The 20,476-nt window shown below is 34.0% G+C and overlaps 2 protein-coding genes across 7 annotated transcripts in view; one reads left to right on the forward strand and one right to left on the reverse strand.

The window, feature by feature from the left end:
- The window catches only part of LOC103220136 (UPF0764 protein C16orf89-like), a 201,635-nt gene extending 200,476 nt beyond the window's left edge, over window positions 1–1,159 (reverse strand). For all 5 annotated transcript variants that reach the window (XR_005243377.2, XR_012095337.1, XR_012095338.1 and 2 more), the window contains exon 1: window positions 1,046–1,159. The gene's annotated coding sequence lies outside the window, so the exon portion shown is untranslated. The remainder of the gene's footprint in view (window positions 1–1,045) is intronic.
- Window positions 435–13,530, forward strand: ETAA1 (ETAA1 activator of ATR kinase). Of its 2 annotated transcripts, none has more exons than XM_007970418.3 (6): window positions 435–797; window positions 2,629–2,757; window positions 3,011–3,087; window positions 6,262–6,374; window positions 6,628–8,654; window positions 13,248–13,530. In XM_007970418.3, the coding sequence occupies exons 1-6, from the start codon at window positions 575–577 to the stop codon at window positions 13,373–13,375; spliced, it is 2,697 nt and encodes an 898-aa protein (XP_007968609.3). In that variant the 5' UTR covers window positions 435–574; the 3' UTR covers window positions 13,376–13,530. The 2 variants fall into 2 exon arrangements, with proteins under 2 accessions (XP_007968609.3, XP_007968610.3); XM_007970419.3 differs by having other exon boundaries at window positions 690–797; window positions 2,633–2,757.
- Window positions 13,531–20,476: the final 6,946 nt, after the last annotated feature.

Raw genomic sequence — 20,476 nt, forward strand, 5'->3', positions numbered from 1 at the left:
ATTTTATATTTGTTGCCAATCTAGTGAAACACATTGACCTTTGAATATTGACTCTGTATCCAGCAACTCTTAAATTAATTTAGTAATTTTTTCTACTTTCTTTTGGATTTTTCTATGCACATACCATCTATGAAAAATTAGCTATATTTCCTTTTCTTGACAAATTCGAAGACCCTCAATAATCTGAATCTGACTAACGTGCAATTTTCATTATACATTCAATAAAAAGCTATTAGTGTATTCAATCTCCTTTCCATCTCACAAGCTCCCACTCTCAGTTTACGCTGACCTGACTACTACACCTGCTATCCCCACCAGTCTAGAAGAATTTGAGCCCAGACGCTCCTCCAGAGCAGCCTCCGGTCTCGGCTGCGGAAGTGCGCACGCCCTCGGCACCTTTACAGCTCCGCCCCTCTCCGGGACCCAGCCAATCACCGGCCGCCTCTTGCGCGCGCCCCACCGGCCAAAATGGCGGCTGCCGTTGGTGCTGAGTCCGGTTTGTAGTGCTGTTGCCCTACTCATCCCTTTCCAAAATGTGAAAGAAGAAACGGCTGGTGGAGGCGGGCCATAGGCAATGAGTCGGCGACGGAAACATGATGACAGCCCTAGCCCGAAGAAAACGCCGCACAAAACCGTGGCGGCTGAGGAATGCGGCTCGGTGGTCGAGCCAGGGAGGAGGCGGCTGAGGTCGGCCCGCGGTTCGTGGCCCTGCGGAGCTAGAGAGGGGCCTCCCGGGCCAGTGCGGCAGCGAGAGCAGCCTCCAACAGCCGCCTTGTGCAGTAAAAGTAACCCCGAGGGTGAGACGTCGGCAGCGCGGCCTGCCTTGGCTTCGGCGCCACATCCCCACAGCCCAACTTACAACAGGGAAATCTGGGGTGGGGGTGGAGTCTGGAGTGTGTATTGTGTCTCTGGGATTCACCCCTCGAGAGTCCAAAAATACTCCTATACCACTTCCCGATGGGCTTCTGTCCCCGAGCTTGAGCACTACCCCGTTAGGTTTGACCATCCACTTGCCTCCGCCACAGGAATAGGTCATGTGGTTTACCTGTTTGCGGGAGGGCGGCTGCTTTCCAGGCTGCTCCTCGGGTCAGCAGCGGTGGCGGAGCGAGGAGGAAGAGCTGATAGGCCCGCTAACCTCAGTTTATGCTCGGAGAAATTATTTCTGGTTAAACCTTGTTTCCCCCCTGCCCCCCCCATCCCCCCCCCCGCGACCTGCTTTAGAGAGGAGTTCATATGAAAAGTTAAAGTCTGTCTCAAAGCCTGGGCGATGTCTCACCTCATTATGAATAAACCGGAAGTTGCTGTCTGTAACATCCCTCCAAATAAGATACTAAGGATCCCTTTCGTCACTATTAGTTTTGGGTGCACTTTTTGAAAGACTTCTAGTAAATCTTAGTTGGAATTGAAACTCATACAAAAGCCTTTATTCTGGAGCATGTTCTTGAAATAGTGCTTTTTTTAACCTTACATTTTTTTTTTGTTTTTTGTTTTTTTTTGAGAAGGAATCTTGCTCTGTCGCCCAGGCTGGAGTGCAGTGGCGCAATCTCGGCTCACTGCAACCTCCGCTTCCGTGGTTCAAGTGATTCTCCTGCCTCAGCCTCCCAAGTAGCTGGGACTACAGGCGCCCGCCACCACCCCCGGCTAATTTTTTGTATTTTTAGTAGAGAGGGGGTTTCACCGTGTTAGCCAGGATGGTCTGGATCTCCTGGCCTCGTGATCCGCCCGTCTTGGCCTCCCAAAGTTCTGGGATTACAAGCGTGAGCCACTGCGCCCGGCCACCTTACATGTCTTTAATACTCCCATAAAGCAATTCCGGAATGAACAAAAATCTTTATAAAAATTTGAAAGTTGGCCGGGCGCGGTGGCTCAAGCCTGTAATCCCAGCACTTTGGGAGGCCGAGGCAGACAGATCACAAGGTCAGGAGATCGAGACCATCCTGACTAACACGGTGAAACCCCGTCTCTACTAAAAAATACAAAAAAACTAGCCGGGCGAGGTGGCGGGCGCCTGTAGTCCCAGCTACTCTGGAGGCTGAGGCAGGAGAATGGCGTGAACCCGGGAGGCGGAGCTTGCAGTAAGCCAAGATGGCACCATCGTACTCCAGCCTGGGCGACAGAGAGAGACTCCATCTCAAAAAAAAAAAAAAAAAAAAAAAAAAAATTGAAAGTTATTTTAGACAAAAATTCCCAAGCATTAGCTCACGCTTTTTGAAGAATCGCAATTAATGTAGATTAGAGCTGGTGAAAAGGGGCTAAACATATTTAGGTTTCTGTTGGGTGACTTTGGATTTTTTAATGTACCTATAAATTACAGATGGTTCCTCAAAGCCTCCAGGTCTCAGTGATAATAAATAGAATGACTTAGGTTATACAGTATTGTATTATGCATTCATAGAGCTGCTGGATTATCTAAAAGTGCTTGCTATTTACAATGTCAAGTTTGCGAAGTGCTGCATGGATTTTTATATGAAACAAGCATTTCAGTTATGGTTCAGGTAATTATCTCTGGGAAAAAAATTATATTGGACTATGAAACTTAGTCTAAGCTATTATTTGACCCTGGGTTCTTATGAAGTAAGATAATGCTTTAAAATGCCACAATTGTTATTTTACTCATATTTTATATAGACAGGTATGAAACACCAAAGAGAGTGCTGAAAATGGACTTACTGTCATCTTCCTTCAGTTCTCCTAATGATCCAGATGGACAGAATGATATCTTTTGGGATCAGAATTCTCCATTGACAAAGCAGTTAGGTAATTCATTATTAACATTATTTATGTGAGTAAATGTTTGATAAATGATTCAGATTTAACTAGAATTCTAGTCAGATAATAGCATCAGGAACCTCTGAGAATCTACATGATTTTATCTGCATAAGTATGTGATGTAAACACACAATGCTCTAAGCTGTACTAATTAAAATTATTTTCTAAGAAGTGACAGCTATTTTTTAAAATTGAGGGTTTTTTGTTTAAAATTTATAGAAATGTCTTTCTTTTTCTTCAGGTAAAGGAAGAAAAAAACAGATTTATACCACAGATAGTGATGAGATTTCACATATTGTTAATCGTATTGCTCCTCAGGTAAGTATCACTAGTTTTATAGTTTGTTTTAAAACAGTGAAGAATGTGCCACTAAGTTTTTGTAGTTTCTTTAAATGAAAAATATTGTCTTTTATAATTCTTTTTTCTAAAAATAAGGCAGCAAAGATTACTATTTTGCCTTTTCTACTTTTGAAATGCATATTTTGAAAAAAGGAACGTAATATAAAATATAAGATATTTTCTTAAGTATATATCTTGTTTTAATTTTTTAGAGTAATTTTTGACTAGGGCATTGTGTTTATCTGTAATGTTGTGCTTAACAACATACGGCATTCATTTTTCAAGTTGCTAAAATAATAGAATAAGGCAGTCAAAAAAATTTAAACTTTTAAGATTGTTTTGTGATTGGTATTTACTGTCTATAACGTTTCCCCATTGAAACTGTTCTTCTTAATACTCATTGACTTATAAGATTGTCGAGAAACACTTACAAAAGCGGAGAGCACTGAATTCAAATTTAGTCTTCTCCTTCAGCCTCCTGTGCTGTGTGACCCAGTGCAAGTTATTTAAACTCTCACCACCTCAGTTCATTCAGCCGTGAACTAGAATTATTGTGTTCCTCTTGCTCTCTTCATTGGATCATTATGAGGATTAAACTAGATAAAAATTCTTTGTAAACTATAGAGTGCTATAATTGTAAGGTTATGTTAAAGTTGTTACCGTAATAGAACCATCTCCAAAGGTTTTTTTTTTTTTCTTGGCCAGGCATGGTGACTCACTCCTGTGATCTTAGCATTTTGGGAGGAAGGCTGAGGCCAGGAGAAAGGGGAAGATTGCTTGAGGCCAGGAGTTTAAGACCCCATCTCTGAAAAAAAAATTTTGAGTGTTTCATTTCTTTTTTTCATTTCTCTTCTTGTACTTTTGGAGTGAAATAGAAATATGTTCAAGTCAATCATTTGACACAAAGCAGTCCAATAACTCTAATATTACAATTACTAAGAAGCAAAGGCTTAATACATAAAGCTGTTCTGAACTTCTTTACTTTTTGTTCTCTTTTTCTTATTTAACAACATTTAAATCCAGAGAACGTTTTTGCTTAGTGTCTTCTCTAAAGGAAGTATGCCATTTTTCCTTAACATGCCCTTGAATAGTTACTATATGTTGACCATAAACAATAGATGGCACTGGCCCAAAACATGGTTTGAAGAATTACTGTCATTCAGGTGGAAGAGACAGGAAATGAAGTTTTTCTTAGCAGCTATACAATATCCAAAATTACACCTAGCACAGTCAAAACAACTCTGTTGCTACTGGCTCTACATTCTATGTTTAGCATGTCATACAAACTCATTTTACTTACAGTTCATTAGTTAAATAGCATTTATGCCATAATAATACTTACTCTATAAGTTAACAATAGATCTTCATTAATTGTGGGTTTCACATGAAAGAAGCATAATAAAATGTGTTTGGGCGGGCCAGTCTAAATAGTGATAAAAAGATAGTTGTGAATAAATTATTGGACGCTTTACCTAACTGGGCTGGAAATAATAGCTCATATAAAGAAATGCCAACAGTATGCAAGTGGTAACTTGTATAAAAAGAAAAAAAATAGTGAAATTAGTAGCTTTAAAATGTTACCCTCTTAAACTGAGTACTTTTAAAGCATATAAATCTTCAGCAGTTTCAAGGTCTGCTTGAAAGCTTGTCATGTTCTCAGAATGACAAATATTTATATTGTTTATTTTTAGGTGAGTCATTCTCAAATCATTATTTAATTTTCTTTTAACGTTTTCAGAGATAGCATTTTTTTTTAAATACGAGGTTTTATTTTGATTGGACAGTCCACTTTCTGCAGGGATATTTTTTATACAGTGTTGTTTATTTGAAGATGGTATATATCTTCATTTATACAGCTTTGCACAGTATACCTTTTATAATGAAATGAAGTAATGCATTTAGATACCTTATACAGCACCTAGATTATGGTTGAAAATCAATAAATTATGTAATTATTCAGGAAGAAATAGGTAATATGTACAAATAGTATACAAACATACATAGGACCCATGTATATGTAAAGTTGGGTATAGAAAGTCATAATTTAGTCCTCTGAAGATTGAATAAATTTAAAATTACTTTGGTAAATGGCAGAGTTCATAATTAAGACTATTATTTTCTTTAAATTCAAGATTGTTGAAATAAAAGGGAAAATATATATTGAGTCTGAAAGTGAAATTACTGATTTTCTTGAGTATTTGCAAAGCTAAAGGCAACTAGGTTCAAGTCGACACTAAGAAAACTTTTGATTCATTGAGGATTTGAAGTACCAAGTTGTAGGGATCTTTTCATCTAAATCTTCTAGTAAATAAATGTAAACTGACACTGTTATGCCCAGTATTGTGCTGAATGCTGAGTTATTCTAAGAAGAGTCCTTGCCTTTGAGTAGCCTATAATCTAGTAGTAATATTATTTTTTAACTTGTGTGATATTTATGTTCATTCTAGGTACTGTAAAATAGAGTGAAAATGGTTATTTGATTTGATGTGTTGGTTTGGTTTGCAATTAATGCCTGAAGCTCATTCTGTAATTTTTTTGTGTGATCAAGTGACTGAAAGGTACAGCAAAAATATCCAAGTCTAAAATGGCTTTTTTCTATATATTATCTGGGTAAACTTTTCTGCTTTCTCTATTTTTTTATTCTTATTCCTATCTCATTCTTAGTTCTAACCTTGCTCTTACCTCTTAATTCAGTCCTGACCTCAATTCTGAGTGTTCTCAATTTAGGTCAACATGGATTGTCCAACTTTAGATAAAGGTTATAATAAGGATAAAGAAAATTTGGAGAAACAGATGATACAGAAAGTATAAGAATCTTAGGGCAATTAAAATGTCAATTTTCTTTTAATAAAAACGTGCTTCTGTTATCAAATGTACATTTGATAAATTTAATTCTTAAAACAATTTTTTTTTTAAATAAGCAATTTGTAATTCTGAATGTTTTCATTCTCTAAAACAAGTGGATCAATTCTTGTAGCTTATTATTGCTATCTCCCAACTTCTTATTGTTTTTGAGTTTGTTTGGTAACTTTACCTCACCAGAATTTAGGAAATTAATTCAAAGTAGTTTTTATTTTTTTATTTTGTTTTTCTGGAAGGGGGCGGGGTGCTACATTGGTACTTTATACCTCTTTTGTTCCCTATCTGCCAAAGGATGAAAAACCAACAACAAGTTCTATGCTGGACATGTGGATTGGTGAAACTGCTATTCCTTGTACTCCCAGTGTAGTGAAAGGAAAATCAAGAGCAAAAATCAGCTGCACAAAGTAAGTTAAGACTTTTCAGCTTTTCTGAAATTCAGTGAAGCAAATATTTTTTGATAATACTCCATTTTTGTTTTGTGAATATATCAAAATTTTTGTTAATAAAATTTCCACAGTTTTGATCTATCAAATTTTGGCGTTAAAATAATTGTAAGTGTTAAAATCTTAGAGCTTTAACATCAAAATATGTTAAATAACAGTTGGATATAGTGTCTCAGAACATTTTTAATTATAATTTTTAAATCTTGTTTAATAGGTTAAAAACACAAAATCAAGAAGAAGAACTTATGAAACTGGCTAAACAATTTGATAAAAATATGGAAGAGCTAGATGTGATTCAAGAGCAAAACAAGAGGAATTATGATTTTACCCAGATGATTTCAGAAACAGAGATTTTAAGTAATCATAAAGATAATACACAGATGCGGTCATTACATAATATAGTTCCCGAAATAGATAATGCTACAAAAAAGAAGCCAATCAAAGGAAACACCAAGATATCTGTGGCAAATAATCAAAATAGCAGTCAGAAGCCATTTGACCAAACTGCTGAAGCAGCCTTTAATGCTATTTTTGATGGTTCTACTCAGAAATGTAGCGGACAGTTAAGCCAAGAACTGCCAGAAGCTTTTTGGAGCACCAGTAATACTACCTTTGTAAAGACAAATGCTTTGAAAGAGGAGAAAATCATTACTAATGAAACTCTGGTCATTGAAAAACTGTCAAATAAAACCCCACGATCACTTTCTTCTCAAGTAGATACACCCGTAATGACAAAATCATGTGTGACTTCCTGTACTAAGAAGCCAGAAACTTCTAAGAGGTACATTGATGCATTTACTACCAGTGATTTTGAGGATGATTGGGAAAACTTACTAGGTAATGAACCTTTTGCTATGCAAAATGTCGACATGCCTGAACTCTTCCCCTGTAAAACAGCCCAGGTTACTGGTCAAAAGGAAATTTGTACCTTTAATAGTAAAACTGTTAAAAATATGTCAAGAGCAAATACAAGTCCAGATGCCAGGTTAGGAGATTCAAAAGTATTACAAGATCTTTCTTCAAAGATATGTGACAGAGAATTAATAGGTGCAGAATATAGATTTTCACCAAATCCAAATAAATCAAACAAATTATCATCCACTAGAAATAAAATGAAATTTGAGAACTCTTCCAATAAAATCGTTATTCAAGACAAAATTCAAGATTGTATACTTACATCTAATCTGACAAAAATAAAGGAAGATACTCTTACTAAATCTACTGTATATGCTTCTGAAAAGAAGTCAGCTTTGAACACAAGATATTCTAATGAGCAGAAAAATAAGTGCATTTTAAATCAAGCTGTTAAAGCCCCTGTTAATACTGATCTTTTTGGCTCTGCAAATCTAGGCAATGAAACCAATGTTAGTAACCCAAATCAGACTAGTGCATCAAAATTAGGTTCTTTCTTTGATGATTGGAATGATCCCTCATTTGCCAATGAGATTATTAAAGCGTGTCATCAATTAGATAATACCTGGGAAGCAGATGATGTAGATGATGATGTGTTGTACCAAGCATGTGATGATATTGAAAGACTAACTCAGCAACAAGATATTAGAAAGGACAGTAAGACATCAGAAAGTATATGTGAGATCAATAATAATTCCGAACATGGAGCCAAAAACATGTTTACTATGTCTAAACAAGGAAGTAATTTAGTACAATCAAAGCATTTGAATCCAGACAGCATTGCAGTGCAGACATCTTTGACAAATAGCTCACAAACAGATAAGCCAATGAAAATGGAGAAAGGGGAAATGTATGGAAATTCTCCAAGATTTTTAGGTGCCACAAATTTGACTATGTATTCTAAGATCTCAAACTGTCAGATAAATAATCTGCATGTGCCTTATACTAACACTGATGTTCCAATACAAGTGAATAGTTCCAAATTGGTTCTTTCGGGAAGTTCAAGTGTAACTTCAGATACTATGAATACAGAAATTGCTACTTACAAGAAGAAACTGAGTACTAAGCAGCTATGCCATAAGAGTATAACAGATGAATCTCAGAGCAACCATAACAAAACAGTTGGATTTTCAAAGTTTACATTTACAAGGATGAAAAATTCTCCGATTCTTTCTCAGTTTAATCAAAATTGTATAACTGGAAGTATGTCTGATACCAAAATTACACAGGGTGTGGAGAAAAAGAAAAGTGTCAACCCATTGCTAGAGGAAGCTGTTGGACAGCAATCTTTGGTGAAACTTTCTGAATCTTTGAAACAATCTTCAAAAGGTATGTATGAAATATGAAATAGTTTTCTTTGAAAAGTATCTTAAAAAGTAAAATAATTATTTGTTGTTTTTGAGTGTGAGTAATAATATATAAGGTAAAACTATAACGTTTAACTAGAATTCTTAAAATGATACTTGGAAATAATTATACTGCATTATACAAAGAGTAGTTGGTTTATTTTTCAAAATATTACATTGAATTCTTTCCCAGCACTTAATACAATGACTGGCATATAGTAGGTACTCAGTAAATATTTTTTGAATGATTTATTAATTGTTTCTTGGAAAATCATACCTTTAGATAAATGTATTACGGTGTTCATTTTAAGATTGTATTTACTAAATTGTTTTAAAACTTGAGTAATCTAGGAAGCAGATTATGGAGCAGTGAGGTAAATAATATTTAGAAATTTAGAGCATTCTAATTAAACATCTTTACTAGTGTGATATTTGATATAAATGTGCTAGTGGTGATGGTTAAAATTATGATTTACTTATTTGATGACAGCTATCATTTCTGATTCTTCCAATTCCTCTTTTCTCTAATTCTCCATTCTATCAATAAGTTTCATTGTTTCTATCTCAAAAACCCTGTATCCCCAAACTATCCATTTTTCTTTCTACAACAAGTTAACATTTCTTGACAAGACTACTGCAATTCTTTTACCTATCTCCTTTCAATTCTCATCTCCAAATAGTGGAATAGCCTTTTAAAATTGGATGGGCAAAAATGACGTTTCTATGCTTAAAACAACCTTCAGTGGCTGCCCATCATATTTCAGATAAAATCCAAACTGTATACTGTGAGCAACAAAGCTGTGGATTGATTATCTCTCTTTAACCTGCGTCTCCTCTTTTTTCCTTACCTACTAAGCTTCAGCTATACCAGCTGTCTTTTAGTTTCTCAAACAGTTTATGTTTCTTCCTTGTCCAGGAACGTAGACCGTGCTCTTCCCTTTGACTAAAACTACTTCTTTTCAACATGTGACCCCTCCTCCACTCTTGTTGGTGCTTTCTTATATCTCAATATATTACTACTTTCTCACAGAGGCCTTCCTTGAAAAGTCTCTAAATCTCCTTGTTTATTTTTTATTTCTTAATTGCTTTTATCACAAGTTGCAATTAAATTTTTAGTGACTCTTCTCTGTCTTGTTGGCATTACTGTTACAACTTTCCTATTTAAGTGACTTTTTTTAAATTTACAACAGTAATATGCTAGTTATTTAAAAAGAAAAGTAAAACAGTATAGAATATTTTGAAGTAAAACGTTAAGTCTTATGTTTCTCCTTTCTCATAACCATCCCTTGGGGAAAACCACTATTAATAGTTTGGTATACATTATGTAGCATTTTCTATGCATATAAAAAGTGTGTGTGTGTATATACATATCTATGTGTATGCATATATACCTGCAGATTTATTTAAATATTAATAAATTGGTATACCCACTATTTGGCAACTTGCTTTTGCCTTAATATAGCTGTCTTTTCCTTTTAGTACATTTAAATTTATTTTAGTCCTGTTAATGACTAAGTGATATATATAGTGGATGTATCATAATTTAACTGTTTCTCTGTGATGGAAGTTTGGGTTGGTTGCAGTCTTTTGCAATTACAGACAATACTCCAGTAAATATCCTTCTACATAAATTTCTATATGCTTGTATAATTATATCTGTTAATTCCTAAAAAATTGCTACAAGAGAAAGTTTTAAAATTTGATGGATACCACTAAATTTCTGTCTGAAGCAGTTATACCAATTTATCTTGTCAACACTGACAATAAATGATTCTGTACACCCAGGGTATCCAATCTTTTGGCTTCCCCAGGCCACATTGGAAGAATTATCTTGGACCACACATAAAATACACTGACACTCATAATAGCTGATGAACTAAAAAAAAAAAAAAAAATCACAAAAAATCTCATAATATTTTAAGAAAGTTTATGAATTTGTGTTGGGCTGCATTCAAAGCCGTGTTGGGCTGCAGGTAGCCTGTGGGCTGCAGGTTGGATAGCTTTCTTTACATGATAGCCCAAACTAGATATTTTGAAATGTTAAAAATTGTTCTCAATCTATAATAATTTTAAGTATTTAAATTTGTATTAAAGTGAGTATATTGTAACTAATTCAAGCATGTTCCCAGCATGAATTTATTTACAGATAGAGTTGACCCTTGAACAATGGAGGGGTTACAGGCACTGATCTGATTTGCAGTCAAAAGTTTGTGTGTAACTTTTGATCCCCCAAAATCTTAACTGCTAATAGCCTGCTGTTGATCAGAAACCTTTCTGATAACAAATAATTAATTAATGCATATTTTGTATGCTCTTATATGTATTATATACTGTATTCTTACCATAAGCTAGAGAAAGTGTTATTAAAATCATAAGGAAGAGAAAATAATATTTACTATTCATTAAGTGAAAGTGGATCATTATAAAGGTCTTCATCCTCATAATCTTCATGTCTAGTAGGCCGAGAAGGAAGAAGAGTAAGAGTTGGTCTTGTTGTCTCAGGGGTGTCAGATGCAGAAAACAACCTACAAATGAGTGGACTTGCCAGTTCAAGCCCATGTTGTTCAAGGGTCAACTATAGTTATAATTCTATAAAGACTAAACCTCCTGGAGTATTTGAGTTTTCCCAAAACTCCTATCTACCAATCTGTCTGCATTTTTCATGGATAATCTGCCTTTTCGCTTATCTCATCAATATTTTCTTTAAGCTTATTGATAGTACCGAGTCTCTTAATTACTATTAACTTTGTTGGTGTTTTCTATTGTTTCTACTTCCTTTTACTTTGTTATGTAGCAAGCTGCTCTCCAGGGAAGTACCTCTGAAACAAAACTCACTTAACTCCCTCATTGATTTCCGGCAGGAGTTGGCAAACTATGATCCGTCCAAATCCAGCCTGCAGCTTGTTTATGTATAGCCAGCACACTAAAAATGATTTTTACATTTTAAATGGTTGGAAAAAAATCAAAAGGAGCATAATATTTCATGACGTTTGAAAATTATATGAAATCCAGATTTCATTGTCCATAAACAGGTTTTATTTGCACACAGCTCATCAGTTATTTATACATTTTCCATAACTATTTTTGCTACAATGGTACAGGTGAGCAGTTGCAACAAGGTACTCAAAGGTTAACATTCTTGCTTTCTGACTACAGGAGAAAAAAAAAAAAATTACTGACCCTTGCACTGTAAGATCAAGGTTAAGAAGAGCAGCTTTTGCTTAGTAGTTTACAATATTTTAAGACTTCATTGTGTATTTTTATTATAGACTGAGTTAAAGGAAGACTGATGAGAAAAATGGATGCGTCCCTAAATCAAATTTTCATGGTGTGACCTGATTATCATTTAAATTATTTGCTATAATATTACCAAGCAAATTGTAAGAGCAACTTTAGGAAATTATGTTTTCTGCTGTCGTAGATTATTAACCTGTTTTCACACAAATTCAGTGTAAAGTCTTTGTATGTGTAGTCTGAGTTTGTTGTGTTTCTCAACTTTGATACTAAAGTATTAGATAATTAGTCATGCTAATTAGAAAGTATCTTCTGGTGTCTTTCTTTAGGGAAAAATAGCTACAGTCTGTTAGGTAAACAGCTTAGGAAATAAAAGCCATCGAAATCATCTGGGAAACTTATTCAAAATATATATTTCTTAGGCTGAATACTCCCTCCCATTTTTGATTATACCAAGAAAGGAAAGGGAGGCAGATTATATGTTTTGGAAAATGCCTCTTAGTTAACAAGAGAAATGTCTCATAAATTGTGAGTCTTTTTCTAGATGTCAGAATAAATGATATTTCTCTTCTGTCAATATTACAGATTCTTCTTTCTTAAAAAGCGTATTTTACAACATAAACGGTTTTACTGGTGAAAGTTTACTTAAATATGTATTAGGGTGATAATCTTAAACTTAAAATATCATTTAAATGAGAAAGTGATTTCTAATACAAAGCTTCAACTTAATTGAGATTATTTTAAAGTTTCTCCAAAATGCATCCTCCAAATAAAAATATAATTTCTAACAGTGAATCACAGGAAACCAGTCTGACATGAGAGATTTCATTTAATCACTCTAAAATATATTTCCTCAGTGGATGAAATGAAAACTTTAAAGGGAAAAGTAGATGTGAATATTAATATAACATCTTATGTAAATATACACTATTTGAGATACTGATAGCTAATTCCTTATATTTTGACTATTTTTCTATTAAAGTGTATGTAACATTTAAAATCCCAATGTATCCTTTTTAAAGATATATTTATTCATAGGTCATATAAATTAGATGTCATTGTCCACAAGAATTATTTGGTGGGTAGTCAGTTTTCTATCAAATTGGATTTTATCACACTGTGAAAAGAATGTATCAAATAGAGACAGATCCATCAGTGCTTGATTTTCTTTTGAACTGGAGCGTTATATCTGTGTTATGTACTTGGAATTTTATATTTAGTAGTTTAGTTTAATAGCCAACTAATATGGCAAATCTAGGTGATTAAAAAAGCAAAAATTAAAGCACATATTGAATGACTTTATAGGCTATAAAAGTAAACTCATCTTTTGTTGAATTTTTAGAGGAAGAAGAGAAAAATAGAAAGTGTTCTCCTGAAGAAATTCAGAGAAAAAGACAAGAAGCGCTGGTTCGGAGAAGGGCTAAAGCACGAGCCTCATCTGTAAATGCAGCTCCCACTTCATTTCTTTAATGAAATATTGGAAGACTTCACAAAGACTGCTGATAACTATCTGTGATAGGATATGTTTTTTTCTTGATTTCTCTGTGAGAAATGTAATGCTGACTTTTATAAAGCCTGGACTTCCACTTTATTTAATAAATCAATGTTCGCAATGGTAAATGAAACATTTCCTCGGACATGTATTTCAAAGTCATTACATATAAGTTTTGGAAATTCAGGAAAGTTAGCAATTATGTACAGATATTATACAGAGGAAAGTAGTTATATTTTTAAATGCTATTATTGCAGAGGATCATCAAAAAAGAGGTAATCTATGTTATTTCCTATTCTAATGTGTTTTCCTAATACAAAACTTCAACTTTCTAAGTTAGTAGAGACGATTTTTGTTGTTTTACTTTCATTAACTGTTGCTTAAGGTTTTTATACACTTCCAGATTTTAATTAATACTTTCATATTTCTAGGAGCATGGTTGATATGAAATAAAGGACTTTATTTGTAAGGAAATTATTTTCAGTTCTTAGAAGTAGATTTGAATTTTAATAATTCTAAAATGTGACACATTTTGGAAACTTTCCACCATATTTAGGAAAACTCTGATTTTAGAAGTCTAGCATAGAAGAAAAGAAGTAGTGAATTGTCTACAAAAGTAATGTGGCATCATTAACATTTAGAACTGGCAGAAACTTCATATGTCGTCTGGTCCAGCTTCCTTATTGTGTCGGTGAGAAAACATAATACTGTTTTCAAAGTCGTAGGTAAGTTAATGCTGTGCTACAATTAGAATGATTACTTTGGACACCTAAACGATTATACCATTTGCTTCAAAGTATTAGTACATAAACTAACTTGAGGGATTGTTATTTTCTAGTATAAAACAAAAGATGTAATTAAAATACAAAAGATGTAATAAGGACTGTTTGATAATAATGCTCATTTTTCCTTATTTTGCTTTAAAGAATTAGCCTTTCCAGGATGTAAAAATGATAATCTTTTTTCTTTTCACTTTTTCTGTAACTGTGTAATTTTTCCCTCAATTAATTTACTTACTTTACTAATCTTTTCTTCTCTATTACTGTTTTGTTTTTTCTTTTTTTGCCGTTTTGGAATTTGCTAAACCAATAATAGAAGTCCAACTAGAGGGCGTAAGGCAGGGAGGATGCTTTATTCCTCTTAAATGGTTTTAGGAGATCTAGGGAAAGTTAGAGATACGAAACACCTGTCATGGTGTGGCATTTATCACTATTCAGGTGTCTCAAAGCAGTGATAATATGGTAGTTACTGCCCTATAATTATGCAGATACTCCTTAACTCACCGTGGAGTTACGTCCCAATAAACCCATCATGAGTTTAAAATACCTTAAGTTAAAAATGCATTTACTACACTTAATCTACCCAACAACATAGCTTAGCCCAACCTACCTTAAACATGCTCAAATCACTTATATTAGTCTAGAGTTGGGCAAATCTGGCAACACGACGCACTGTAGAGTATCAGTTGAGCTGATGCCCAGCATTGTGAGAATGTTGTACCGCATATCTCTAGCATGGGAAAGAATCAAACTTTAAAGTATGGTTTCTACTGAACGCATATCACTTTTGCACGACCTTAGAGTTGAAAAATTTTAAGTCAACCATTTTAAGTTGGAGACTGTACATCGTAAATGGTATTTTCATATATACAGTGGAGTACTAGAGTTTAGCTAACCTATATTACTTTTCTAGGAATATATAATAACCTAGATAAATGCAAGTACTTTCTATGTAAGAAAATAAAGAGTGGAGAATCTTTTACTAAAAGTGGCTTCACCCTGTTCTGACTATGCTTTGGATATCTCTGTCCTTGCTTAAGCTCCTCCTTGCTTACTGCTTGCTTTTTTAAGAGTACTTTTAGGCTATTCTGTTTGTTCATTTAGACTCAGCCTAATAAGTGTATTTATTTGAGTCTCGTACCTAACCATCTTCACTGGAATTGATTATTCTCTCTGATCATAATGGTACTGATTATTGTGTCTTTCACTGAACAATTCTATAATGCCTTACATATTGTTTAGTTGTATAAATCTTATTTTATAATTTGTCATTTTGTGTCTCTGGTAATTCTGCCAAATTCTTACATAGCCCTAGTATTAGTTACATAATAGTTTTCTCTAAGTGAATCCCTTTTTTTTTAAAAAAAAAAAAAAAAAAAAAAAAGAAAGAAAGAAAAGAAACTTTTATAGCACTTCTGGGTAGTGGCAAGTGTAGTAGCCCTATACATCTGAACCCGACATGCCTGGTATTTAGGGTCACTGCTGCTGTTCATACCACTCTCCTTTCCTATCTTGATTCTTCCCTTCACCCTTGTTGGAAACATTAGGGGGTGAATGGCCCATAAATGAGCATACAGAGGGCTGTCTATATAGTTTGCCTGGCTTTACTCTTTCCTAGTCTGTAGGGAATCTCTCGAGACAGATTCCCTACAGGAATCTGAAGAAGGGACAACTGGTAGCCTGGCAATTTCTCCCTAAAGTTCTGCTGCTGTTTCTGCATCTCAGACTGATGCTAGTAATGCCATTATTTCCAAGAAGAGCCTGTTTAAAGTGGAGCTTATCTCTCATTAATCTTTTTCGGTTATAGACAGATGACCCTGATCCCAGGAACATTTGGGTTGCTTACTGCAGACAGTTAGTGGTATGCAGACACGTATCCTACCATGGAAAACACTGCCTTATATACTACCCTGTTATGACCAGGTTTTAAGTTACCAAGAACAGAGACACCTTACTCATTTCTGTCCACCTGATACTGATAGCCAGTGGTTACTCGTTAATGTTGAATGAATTTAGACAAAATCTGGTGGCAGAAATCCTGCCCTCCCCCACCTGAAACAATTTGACTCTGATTCTCTCAGTTTTAGGGTTGGGAAATGTTTCTAGGAACAATTTAAGCCTAGCACTAGCATTAAGTAATTATTTAGAATCTGACCATGGATTTCATTTCTTGCCAGGAGTGATCATAATCACTTGTGGGATCCTAAAACAAAAACTAAACTTGTCCTCCTGCCTTCTCTTAGACCTCATAAATGAGTAGATGTAGGATTTTATTTCAGATGTGTCTTTTGAAAGCCCATTGGCTATAACAGGTACTATTGAAAATAATGTAATTGCTTACAACATTGTTGTAATAGACTTACAACATTGCTAAATGGCGTCAACTGTATTTAATTTACTTCTCAAAACAACCATATAAAGTAATACTTTTACACCCATTTTACAAATAGGGAAAGTAATCAGATTGACTTTCTCAAAAATCCCACATTTAGAAGTTGGAACTAGAGTTTAAACCCAAATAATCTTAATTCCAAATATTGTGATCTTAGCCACTGAATATACTATCATCTGGAAACAATTAGTAAGAACTAGTTACCTGTGGAAATTATCAGGAGACAATTAGAGCATTTGAGGCATTTATGCCAAAAATACCATGACTATTCTGTAGGTCTTTTATAGCCCAGGAGAATACTTTTTCCAATCTCAATTTCTGTTATAGATGATTGCTGTACTTTATGTGTGTGGGTAGGTAGGTTTTGATTGTATTAGCCCATAAAGAGGTTATCTTTTTTCATTCAACTATTAAACAAAAGAATAGAGAATACATAAAATGCATAGCTACTTAAAAATGCCTTCATTTCACGTCATTATTTTAGTAACTTCTGGATGTTCTGGTTTTAAATCTATTGGGGAAAAATTAATTTCCTAGTCCAAGATGTAATGGCATACCTCAAGCTGCTAATAAAACTTCAATGCAAGTAGTAAAATTAAGGTTTCTGATTAGATGCACACTATATAGAGTACTGGTAATCAAACATTTTAAGTCCTAGGGCCTTTTTATACTCTTTAGTTGAGGACTCCAAAAAGGTTTTGCTTAAGGGGGTTTTATCTGTTTATATTTACCATATTAAAAGTGATATATTTATTAGTATATTTTAAAAGCCATTAGATGTTAACAAATGTGCCTGTTATGAAAAACATTTTTTAAAACAAAAATATGGCAAAGAAAATAGCATTACTTTTTGGCAACTCTTTGATATCCGACTGTATAGAAGATACCTGCATTCTCACATATATTTCACCATTTAATTTGTTAAAATTGTTATAGTTGAAGTATACAGAAAAGTTCAGTCTCATGCAGATATGTAGTTGGGAAAGGATGAAGTATTGTGATCGTCTTTTCAGATAATTGTGGATATTCTTCTTTGATATTACACCAACACTCAAAAAGTAATTTCTTAAAAATTAGTTGCATTCCAAGATGCAATAACAAGGACCCATGTACTCTTCTTGCTGAAATAACCAAATTTTAAAAAGACAAATTACATGAAAAAGTGGACTTCGAGATACTGGACATCAGCGTAATTAGGAAAGTGGAAATATGGATCTACACAAAGGAACGATGAACATTGGAAATGATAAACACATGGGTAAATATACAAGTTTCAAAAAGTTATTATGTCTCTTTAAAAGATAATTGGCTGGTTAAACAATAATAATGTGGCATTTATAACATGTCAAAGTTAAGTACATGACAATAGCATAAAGGCCAGCAGGAAAATAATGAAAGAATAGACATTCCTTATTTTGCACTTCTGACATGCGTGAGGTTTGGTTACCTAACACTATTCCCCAAACAACACTGTTCAACTTTCTGTTAACACAAGTATATTATCTGTGAATAACTGCATGAAGTACAGACTTTACAGCTTCCTCAGTTCACAAATCACTACCTAAATAACAGATGTGAATCATAAGTGACCAATCATGTCACTTCTATTCAAGGTCTGCTGTGATTGGTCACTGCACACCTGTAATTCATTACATACACAGCAAAGGTTGTAATTGTATGCCTCCTGAAAAACCCATGTGCTGTTTTATAAAAATGGATCTTTGAAAGGTGGAACTAACCAATAAAGATGAAAGTGTAGCAAAACAACAAAAAGCAATAACATCGAAAGTGAAATTCAAATCCAGCATGAATGGAGGTATGGGAAAAATAGCTGTTGATGGGAATGTTGGCACCTTTCAAGAATCTATGCAGTCAGAGTTGCTTAGTGAAGGTAAACAATATGAGTGGGGAAAGTGGTTGTGACTAAAACATTTAAGATGTCCCAGAGGAAATGACATTGGCAAAAAACTTCACTTTGAATGGACTTTGGACTATTTCAAGACATTAAGAGTATAAATTTTAAAATATTGTAAGCTGAACCAAACTTGGGAGTATAACTCATCATACCATGGAAAAGAGGGTCACCTTATATTGTAAGTTAATGAGAGGAAGAAAAAGGCAAGCATTGTTCAAACTACCTGATAAATTTTTTACACAAACAAAAAACTAATCAATATTTCTGTTTTATATTGTAAATATTAGCTTTTCTAGTTTTAATTACTCAATACATTTACAACTGAAACAGAGGTTTTCATTTTTTGACAAACATTTTTAAAGGTCATGGAACAATTGTAAATTTTCCTATTGATTATTAAGATTGTTTTGAATGGTTTCAGTTTACACAGTCATTTTTATGGTCCTGCATTCATGTGCAAGGCATGAACAGCCTGTATAATGTGGTCAACATCTTATACTATGCATAAAGTGGTATCACTTGAAGATAAGACTGATAAATTTAAAGTATATACTATAAATCCTAAAGCAACTACTAAAATAACAAAATAGAGTTATAACTAGTAGTCCACCACAGAAGATTAAATGAAATAATAAAAATCCTTAAAAAGGCAGGAAAAAGTAGGGAACAAGAACATGTGGAAGAAGTAGAAAACCAATATAAATATGAAGGAGTTAAACCTAACCATACCAATAATCATGTGGAATGGAAATGATCTAAACATTCCAATTAGAAGGCAGAGATTGGCAGATTGGATTTTAATAAAGGAGTACACAACTATATGGTGCCTACAAGAAGTACACTTTAAGGACACAGGTAGGTTAAAGTAAAAATGTGGCAAGGATTTGTCAGACTAATGCTAGTCAAAAGAAATCTTGACTGATTGTATTAATATCATATAAATTTTATAGCAAATGTTTCCAGAGAGGAAAGCCATGTCATAACAATAGTCAATCAAGAGAACATAACTATCTCAAACATGTATGTACTCAACAGCTCAAAATGCATGAAATAGACATTGATAGAAAAGAAAAGGACAAATCCACAATTACAGTCTGAGATTTGAATATGCCCTCTCATTAACTGAGAGAACAAATAAGCAGAACGTAAGCAAGGGTAAAATAGACTTGAGCAACACTATCAACCAACTTGATGTGAATAACAGAACACTCCACACCAAACAATAGAATACACATTCTTCTCATGGACACATGAAGCATTTATCAAGTTAGACCATATTCCAGACCACAAAATAATTCTCAGTTTTAAAGTACTCAAGTCATACAAAGAATGTTCTCTGCTGTCAGTGGAACTTTATTAGAAATTGGTAACAAAATAATCCCTAGAAAATCCTTAAATATGTGGAAAGTACACATCTCTAAATCATCCATGAATAAAAATTTTTTTTTAAATTAGGCATTTTGGTATGAATGAAAATAACACAACATAACAGAATGTGATGTACTGCTAAAGAAGTACTTAGGGGAAAATTTATAGCACTAAATACCTATCTGGAAAAATAAGATCCCCAAAAAAGGCCCCAAACTGCCTTCAGTCTAAGAAACTAGAAAAACAAAAGTGAATTAAAATTAATCAAAGCCAGGTGTGGTGGTACATACTTGTAATCCCAGCTATTCAGGAGGCTGAGGCACGAGGACTGATTGATCCCAGGAGTTTGAGGCCAGCCTGTGCAATATAGCATGACTCAATTTCAAAATAATAATCATAATAAATATGCAGAAGAAAGGAAACAAAGATCAAAGCTGATTTAATGAAATATAAAAAAGAAAAATGAATGACACAAAAAGTCTGTCATTTATTTTAAAAAGTTTTTTTAAAAAGACACAAATTACTAATATTAAGAACAAGAGAGGTGACATCACTGCAGATTGTACAGACTGTCCAGAAAAAATGATAAGAGAATATTATGAACAATCTTAATGCCAACATATTT

This window comes from Chlorocebus sabaeus, chromosome 14, assembly GCF_047675955.1.
Source record: "Chlorocebus sabaeus isolate Y175 chromosome 14, mChlSab1.0.hap1, whole genome shotgun sequence".
NCBI lineage: Eukaryota > Metazoa > Chordata > Mammalia > Primates > Cercopithecidae > Chlorocebus > Chlorocebus sabaeus.

Coding starts and splice junctions, on each gene's coding strand:
- ETAA1 (XM_007970418.3), top strand. CDS start 575: ATGAGTCGGCGACGGAAACATGATGACAGCCCTAGCCCGAAGAAAACG. Junction 3,088..6,261: donor TTAATCGTATTGCTCCTCAG/GTAAGTATCACT, acceptor TATCTGCCAAAG/GATGAAAAACCAACAACAAG. Junction 6,375..6,627: donor GCAAAAATCAGCTGCACAAA/GTAAGTTAAGAC, acceptor CTTGTTTAATAG/GTTAAAAACACAAAATCAAG.